The sequence below is a fragment of the Nanorana parkeri genome, unplaced genomic scaffold (assembly GCF_000935625.1).
Source record: "Nanorana parkeri isolate BGI_ZX_2015 unplaced genomic scaffold, ASM93562v1 scaffold644, whole genome shotgun sequence".
Taxonomy (NCBI): domain Eukaryota; kingdom Metazoa; phylum Chordata; class Amphibia; order Anura; family Dicroglossidae; genus Nanorana; species Nanorana parkeri.
Window position 1 is genome coordinate 2,161 of NW_017306912.1, and position 8,785 is coordinate 10,945.

Here is an 8,785-nt window from a genome sequence, read left to right on the forward strand (position 1 = left end):
CACAGGGCGCCTAAAGGCCTAAGGCCGGCCCTGTGTATACACTACACCTCCCAGCATCCTCTCTGCTCTGTATAAACTACACCTCCCAGCATCCTCTCTGCTCTGTATAAACTACACCTCCCAGCATCCTCTCTGCTCTGTATAAACTACACCTCCCAGCATCCTCTCGGCTCTGTATAAACTACACCTCCCAGCATCCTCTCGGCTCTGTATAAACTACACCTCCCAGCATCCTCTCTGCTCTGTATAAACTACACCTCCCAGCATCCTCTCTGCTCTGTGTCCTCTACAGCTTCCCGGCATCTTCTGATAACACGGTGTGTGTTGTGTTGCAGGGTCCCTGGAGTCGGGGGTTTATGGACCAGGCGGAGCTCCTCTCCAGTATGGTAATACATATTACTGTAGTATATTGTTTATATCTATGGTGGGCTCTGGGGGGGGTCTCTGGTGGGGATTGCAGGGACTCAGGTGGGCAGTGCAAGATCTATGTTGGAATGTGCAGGGTCTATGGTGGTCTCATAGGAATGAATAGCTAGATTGCAATTGGCTATTTCAATTTGCAATAGCCAATAACAAGCTGCCTATTGCACCCGCCCTGTGCTGCCGTCAATCAGCGGAGAGAGGAGCTGATGGAGAACTTCAGGTCCACCTCTGCTGATATACAGTAGCAGTGGGCGGGTGCAATAGCTAGACTGCTATTGCAAATTCAAATAGCCAATAGCAATCTAGCTATTCATTCCTATGCTGGGGTTTTTTTGGGGGTTTTTTTTTTTATTCTGACGGCAGCCGGCGGCTCTGATATCAGAGTAAACAAAAAACAGACAGCAGGGAAAGTTTTTTGCTCTGCTGGATCGAGCAGAGTAAACCTTTCCAGGAGAAAGTGTTTCTCTCCCGGGCGGCTGGGAGCTGCTATCTGATACCGGGAGACTCCCAGAACGTCCGGGAGAGTTGGGATGACCGGCATTCCATGTCTTTGCAGTTTACCTCCAGCAGGATTCTATGTAAAGGGTTCTCTCCATCCGGAAACAGCTCACTGATTGGTAGATGTTGGACTATGAGGGGCTTCCACCATCCCTCTTGTAGAATTATCTCCACCCCCATTGGGAAGCCAAACACCCCAAAACTTGGGCGAGAACAAAGTCAGGATTCATGGCGGGCCACTGGAGCCCCCAGCGGGTGACCCGGCACATCAGTCTCCATCTATGAGCCATTTTTGGCTGGAGTGACCTTCTAATGTGCGGCCCTATAATATGCCCTGTATTGTATGTCACCCATACGGCCCCCCTCGTGTCAGCGATGGTCTCCCTTCCCCCTCCCCTCCAGGGGCCGATCACATTTGAGGACGTGGCGGTGCATTTCTCGGAGGAGGAGTGGCAGATGCTGGAGAAGTGGCAGAAGACCCTGTACCGGGCGGTGATGAAGGACAACTATGAGGCGGTGTCCTCGCTGGGTAGGTGACGCAGTCAGTACAGTGCGGGTACCGCGGAGCGTCAGTGCACATTATCCAACAGCTGTCACTTTTCTCTTCCCAGGATTCCTCACCTCCAGCTTCCTGCTGGGCGGTGGCACCCCGCTATGCGTGAAGGAGAAATCCGGGTCTGAAGTTGGGGGTGAGTCATACCATCCTGATGTATTTCAATTCCAAACGCAACAGGGCAGCTTAGGGGCTGATTTATAATGCGTTTGCCCAGCGTATAGCCGAGCGAATGACATTCACACGACACTCCCACCACAAGATGGAGCCAAGGAGCAGGATAGGCAACCTTGACACTCCAAACTACAAATCCCATGATGCATCTGCCTCTGCGAGTCATGCCTGTGGCTGCCACAGTCTTCTCATGGGACTTGCAGTCCTTCAACAGCTGAGGTTGTATTCTCCCCCTGACATAGAGGGCCCCCAACTGAGGAGAGGATTGTGACTATTTCTAGAAATCCTCCTTACCCACTTCAACTCTCCCCCCTGTACACCCCCCGATGGACCAGAGCAACTGAAATTTGAAGCTCAGCTCCTGTATATACGCAGCAACTCCCGGCTGTCATTTTGACAGCCAGGAATTGGCAGCAAGTCCGCGTGGGCGAGGGGCAGAAGGACAGAGCATACTATACTCGCCTCATGTACCTCCATTTTGGCTGCGTGTAGTACACCCCGTGTCCACAACTGGACAAAGTGTATCTAAAGCCAAAACTGTGTATTTGTCTTATGGATGGGTTGGTGTCCCTGCTGGGAGATGCATCTGTTTGAGGTCTCCATTGTCATTGGAACAGAAAGTGATGGGAAATCTTCCAATGCGCACGCCTGTCTAGGTGACAACTGTCTAAGAGGGAATTGCCCCTCGGTTTGGAGAGATTTCCTGTCACTTCCTGTTGTGTCTCTGGGACAGGAAGGGAATTCTTCCCAATGACACACAGAGAACAGAGAGAGAGCAGACAGACATGTTGTGTTTTTTTCTTTATGATCTCCTACACTGAAAAGTCACCATGAGATAGCAGTAGGCTTCTTCCCCAGAGGGCCCTGGACCAGGGGCGCATAAAATACACACATTTGTAACATTGCTTCAAGGCAGAGTTCAAGCATTTGCTTCCACAGCTCATCCTGCAGTGCCCATTGATAGCCATGCATGCATATTGCATTATGGGGCGCAGAGACATGCATACCCCATAGTTCTCCTTAGGGTAACGGGAGGACACAAACTAGTGTCCTCCCGTCACCCTAAGCTCAGTGTACTGCGAGCGACAGCTCCCTATATACTGAGACGCCGCAACTGAAACGAATCCCGACATCGATGTCGAGATCCGCCCAGCTGCGTGAGTGACAGCTGGCTCTGCCTATCTAGAGGCAGAGCCAGCTGTACCCGCCCCCTCCCCCGTCCGTTCCGCCAGTCAGCGCTGGAGGATCGGAGCGGGGAGGGGGGAATCCAGCCCCTCCCCCGTCACGGCAGAGAGCCGTGACAGGATCGAGAGGTGAGCGAACGCCGGTATGTGTTCGCTCACCTCCCGATCTACTGAGCCGACCTGTGACAGTCTCATTGTCACAGGTCGGCTAGAACTATGAGGTGAGTGAAAAGCACGCCTCCCCTCATAGTTCTCCTTTAAGCAATGCAGATGTGTGCACTGCAGCCTCATACTGGATGCTGCACCCCCCCCCCTCTTTCCAAGCCAGTTTGGGGTGCATGTACCCATTGACAGGTACCCTTTCTTTTAGCAAGCTTGCTCCCACCATGTTATTAGGGCCTGACATTTTCCATCGGTTTGGCTCTGCAATTTACATCATAGCTGTCATTTTATTCCCAGGATTCCCCACTCACAGCTCTGACTTCCTGCTGATACGCGTGAAAGAGGAAGACGACCCGCGGGTGGAAGGTGAGTAACACCAGAAAAACATGGCTGCCGCCAAGGTTGTGTTCATTGTTGTGACTTATTGACAACTTTTGAACTCACCCACTTTAATCTACATCTAAAGGCACCATAGGGGGGAATTTATCAAAACTGGAGCAGTCAGAATCTGGAGCAGTTGCCCACGGCAACCAATCAGCATCTCTCTTCAGTTTGCTCAGGTAAGATTTGAAAATGAGACAGAGAAGCGGATTGGTTGCAGTGCAAATCTGCGCCAGATTGTGTCTGCTCCAGTTTTGATAAATTCCCCTCCGTGCGTTATTTATATACAGGTGAAACTCGAATAATTAGAATACCGTGCAAAGTTCATTTATTTCACTAATGCAACTTATGCAGTGAAACTAATATATGAGAGAGACTCATTACATGCAAAGCAAGATAATTCAAGCCGTGATTTGTCATAATTGTGATGATTATGGCTTACAGCTCATGAAAACCCCAAGAACCCCAAATCCACAACCTCAAAAAAGTAGAATATTACATGCAATCAATAAAACAAGGATTGTACATAGAACAATATCGGACCTCTGAAAAGTACAAGCATGCATATGTACTCAGTACTTGGTTTGGGCCCCTTTTGCAGCACTTACTGCAATTACTTTTGCACGATATTCTAATTATTCGAGTTTCACCTGTAAGTCGCATTAATTCCCATGAACGTTCTGCATATAACAAATATTCACCATGAAACTGACTCTTAGCTCCCAGAACTGTCCCACCCCATGGCCCGTTCTGTGCCTCCGCTGCAGGATCCCAATACTGATGCTGGGAGGAGATTCATTTATATAGATGTGCTTCCTGCCGCATCTCCCATAGAGAACTTGTCACATCTGCCCAAAGGGGCGAGTTTTGGGAACGGCCTAGATTGACAACTGGGCTTGTCCTGTGCAAATTACACCCAACCCGTTTGCATGCTAGAAGCAAGACACTGCTAAACCCTCTCTGGAAGAGACAGGACACAGCTCTCCACTAGAGAAGGCACAGATCAGTGTGTTCAGCTCCAGGGGGACACAGATGAATGTTTTTCATTAGAGAAGGGACACAGATGAGCGAGGAACAGAGACATGTCCAACAAGTGCAGAGTGGGTGGGGCCTGGACATTTCCTGCTTGATTGACAAGCTAGAGCAGGGGTCTGAAAACTCAAATGACCTGGGGACACTGGGCACATTTTCTTCTTCCGTGGGGGTCACGTGAGGGGAGAGAGCGAGGAGAGACAGATAGGAGAGAACGAGTAAAGGCAGCCAGTAGGAATGCACCGATACCACTTTTTAAAGACCGAGTACCGATACTTTTGATCAAGTACTCACAGATACCAATTACCGATACTTTTTCTTAAAGGGACAGGTCAAATTTTTTCTAAAGCAATACAAACTAATGCTTTAAGGTCACTTTCTTAATATTAGGATTCATGAGATGACGAGGGAGCATGACGCCGGCTTCCCGGCCAATCAGAATGCCGGGCGCTGCGTCATTACACGGCGCCCGGCTTCCGGATTTTCTAGCTTCCTGACCAATCGGGAAGCTGGGCAGCGCGTCATTGCACGCTACCCGGCATCCTGATTGGCCGGGAAGTCGGCTCCATGCTCTCTCATCACAAGTGACTTGAGAGCATGGAGCCGTTTCCTGGCCAATCAGGAAACCGGGCAGCGTGTAATGATTCGCTGCCCGGCTTCCTGATACAGGAAGTACTCGTGCTAGGTATCGGAGCATTTGGGCGAGTACGAGTACTCACCCAAATACTCAGTATCGGCACCGATACTAGTATCGGTGCATCCCTATCAGCCAGGAGAGAGAGCAAGGAGAGACAGCCAGGAGAGACAGCCAGCAGAGAGGAGAGACAGCCAGGAGAGAGAATGAGGAGAGATCAAGGGGAGACAGCCAGGAGAGAGAGAGCAAGGAGAAACAGCCAGGAGAGAGAGCAAGGAGAGACAGCCAGGAGAGACAGCCAGCAGAGAGGAGAGACAGCCAGGAGAGAGAATGAGGAGAGATCAAGGGGAGACAGCCAGGAGAGAGAGAGCAAGGAGAAACAGCCAGGAGAGGGAGCGAGGAGAGACAGCCAGGAGAGAGATCCAGGAGAGAGGAGAGACAGCCAGGGGAGAGAGTGAGGAGAGATAGCGAGCAACACATTTGCCTGAAACAGAACCCCTGTGCCCTTCAAGACTTATCTGCACCCTGTGTTTCAGGCACCTCCTTGCTCCCCGAATTCCAGCATCCCTCTGTGTCCTGTGCCTCCTCCATGCACTCAAGTTGGAACACCAGGACCCCTTGGTTGCCCCAATACACCTGGCATCGTAAAATCTTGTGTCTTGGTTTCAGATGGCCCGTGGGCCAGTACTTTGAGACCCCTAAACTAGAGCTAGGTAAGGAACACCAACCACATTTCCAGTCCTAGAGAGGGGAAGCTGCTTCATCACCCTATTAGAGGAAGTAGACCTGTCAGCTCTCAGCGGCCGGGATCTCACCTACATTACTGACACTGCTTGCGATATGAACAGAGCTTTGTTACAGAGTATATTCCAGGTTATGAATACAGTTCTACTTTAAGCCAAAAATGTTTGCTGACCACTCGTGGCCCCTGTAAGGCACGCATAATGTAGATGGAAATTATTTGCTCTGAATATATTTAGGGTGATTCTGCCGGAAACTGACCAGCTGTAGTAAGTTACTGATAATAATTGTTTCCTGCAGATTGCATGAACTCTGAAGACTCAGCGATGGTGGACTTCCATGATACGCCGACCATTAAGAAAGAACACATATCGCCATCAAAGCTCCGCGCCAGAACTCATGGCAGGTCAAGGAGGATAACAAAGACAAGTGCTTGTGTTAATGAGGTACTCAGACCGATGAAAAAAGGTGGACAGCTGGTTGGTGTCTCTTTGACGAACGTTGTTGATGGTCTATCCCAGAAGAAGTTCTCAATGAAGAGGAATTCAGCTTCCGTCGTTCTCGAACGCCTTAAGAATCATGATATTAATCTGCGAAGATCGGATTCGTTATATCCCTGCAAGATGTGCAAGAAAGCCTTTCCCAGCCGTTACCGTCTACGGAGCCACGCGCGGGTTCACTCCGCGGAAAAGCCGTTCCTCTGCCAGGACTGCGGTAAGGGTTTCTCTCGAGGGGACTACCTGAAATCCCACCGCCGGTTACACACCGAAGAAAACCCTTACAAATGTCCAGAATGCACCAGCCATTTTCCCGACAAACTGACCCTGAAACGGCACCGCCAGGAGCATCACAACCGGCTGGACCGCAGGCTGAAGGAGGTGAAACTGCTTCTCCAGCAAGACCCCTCCTGCCCTTTACCTGTGCTGGCCACCAACAACTGCCATGTGTGTGATGTGTGCAAGAAGAGCTTCACCAAATCGTACAACCTGAAGGTCCACCAGAGGATTCACTCCGGAGAGAAGCCTTACCAGTGTCCAAAGTGCAGCAAGTGTTTCTCGCAGAACATCCGGCTGAAGATTCACCAGACCACGCACGAGGAGTGGGCGCACGAGGCCGGCCGCTTCCGGAGAGCCAAGCCCACCTCCCAGCCGCAAAAGGTCCACAAGTGTGAGATGTGCGAGAAGAGCTTTAGCAAGTCCTACAGCCTGAAGGTCCACCTCAGAGTCCACTCAGGAGAAAAGCCTTACCAGTGCGACGAATGCCACAAAGCCTTCTCCAAGAACAACCTGCTGACCGTACACAAGCGCATTCACAGCGGAGAGCGCCCTTACCAGTGTCCGGAGTGCCCCAAGAGCTTCAGTGTCACGTCCCACCTCCGCGTCCACAAGAGGACTCACTCCGGAGAGCGGCCTTACCAGTGCACCGAGTGCGCCAAGAGCTTTAGCGACTACTCCTCGATGGTGCGCCATCGGCGCATCCACTCGGGTGCCAAGCCCTACCTCTGCACTGTCTGCAGCAAGACCTTCCGGGAGAAGTCCCACCTCACCGTGCACAGACGAATTCACACCGGCGAGCGGCCTTACAAGTGCAGCCAGTGCGAGCGGGCATTCAGCGACTGCTCCTCTTTCGTCGAGCACCGGAGAAGCCACCTGGGGGCCAGGCCGTACAAGTGCGAGGTGTGCGAGAAAAGCTTCACCAAGGCCTACACGCTGAAGATCCACCTCCGGGGTCACAGCGGGGAGCGACCTTACAAATGTAGCCGCTGTCCGCGCAGCTTCAGCATCAACTATCAGCTGAAGGTCCACGTGAAGACACACGAGGTCAGCGAGCAGACCGTCCCTCCGCCTGTTGTAACGGGCGTCATTCTTGTAGAGCAGTAGTTAGACGGCGAACTTGAGTTCTCAGACAGCAGACTCGGATACAAGTGGCCATGTGGTGCTGGTATTGTGTCTGGATACCTAGGTTCATCCCTAGGCCACAGCCAAGTAGCACTTGATTTGCTGAAGACTAATTAAAATGGGTCTTAAAGGGTCAGCCTATCCATTAATGGTATTTCTATGTCAGTTGGATTTGGCTTAGGCGTTCTGGTGTGTATTGTACATCAAGCTGTAGGTGGGCTTTGGGTTGAGCATTGTGATTGGTTGTTATGCTGGCCATACACTTGGCAATGCTTTGTTAAACGGAGAACTGTGAGGTTAAGGCTTTTCCCCATAGTTCTCCTTAGGGTAACGGGAGGACACAAACTAGCATCCTCCCGTCACCCTAAGCTCAGTATACCGTGAGCTACAGCTCCCTATATAGTGAGACGCCGCAACTGAAACGAATCTCGACAATTATGTCTGGATCCACCCAACTGCGTGAGTGACCGCTGGCTCTGCCTATCTAGAGGCAGAGCCAGCTGTACCCGCCCCTCCCCCATCCGTTCCCGCCAGTCAGCGCTGGCGGATCGGAGCGGGGGGAATCCAGCCCCTCCCCTGTCACGGCAGAGAGCTGTAACAGGACCGAGAGGTGAGCGAACGCCGGTATGTGTTCGCTCACCTCCCGATCTACTGAGCCGACCTGTGACAGTCTCATTGCCACCGGTCGGCTAGAACTATGAGGTGAGTGGAAAGCACCCCCCCTCATAGTTCTCCTTTTAAAGGAGAACTATGGGTTTAGGGCTTTTCCCCCTTAGTTCTCCTTAGGGTAACGGGAGGACACAAACTAGCGTCCTCCCGTCACCCTAAGCTCAGTATAGCGCTGCAGCTGAAACGGATCCAGACAATTCTGTTCTGTTAACACTGCTGTGCCCATTATGAGGAGCTCCCACCATCCCTGAGCTGAGTTCCCGGGTCTGTACACCTTCTGTGCCCATTATGAGGAGCGCCCACTATCCCTGAGCTGAGTTCCCGGGTCTGTACCCCTTATGAGGAGCTCCCCCCATCCCTGTGCTGAGTTCCCGGGTCTGTACACCTGTGCCCATTATGAGGAGCTCCCACCATCCCTGTGCTGAGTTCCCGGGTC

General features: G+C 51.7%; 2 protein-coding genes across 2 annotated transcripts; both read left to right on the forward strand.

Annotated features, from left to right (window-relative positions):
- The first annotated feature begins 361 nt into the window (after positions 1–361).
- Positions 362–1,544, forward strand: LOC108792456 (protein ZNF783-like). The gene is made up of 2 exons (XM_018563245.1): positions 362–386; positions 1,324–1,544. The coding sequence occupies exons 1-2, from the start codon at positions 384–386 to the stop codon at positions 1,456–1,458; spliced, it is 138 nt and encodes a 45-aa protein (XP_018418747.1). The 5' UTR covers positions 362–383; the 3' UTR covers positions 1,459–1,544.
- A 684-nt stretch (positions 1,545–2,228) lies between these two features.
- On the forward strand, positions 2,229–7,662 carry LOC108792442 (zinc finger protein 2 homolog). The gene is made up of 4 exons (XM_018563229.1): positions 2,229–2,304; positions 3,292–3,360; positions 5,578–5,754; positions 6,083–7,662. Exons 1-4 carry the CDS (start codon positions 2,229–2,231, stop codon positions 7,660–7,662), a joined length of 1,902 nt encoding a protein of 633 aa, XP_018418731.1.
- Positions 7,663–8,785: the final 1,123 nt, after the last annotated feature.

What these genes read in the sequence shown, in the direction of transcription:
- LOC108792442 (XM_018563229.1), top strand. Translation starts at nt 2,229, where the DNA reads ATGCATCTGTTTGAGGTCTCCATTGTCATTGGAACAGAAAGTGATGGG. An exon ending in AGACGACCCGCGGGTGGAAG is followed by an intron (nt 3,361 to 5,577) that starts GTGAGTAACACC and finishes CCTGTGTTTCAG; the next exon opens with GCACCTCCTTGCTCCCCGAA. An exon ending in GACCCCTAAACTAGAGCTAG is followed by an intron (nt 5,755 to 6,082) that starts GTAAGGAACACC and finishes TGTTTCCTGCAG; the next exon opens with ATTGCATGAACTCTGAAGAC.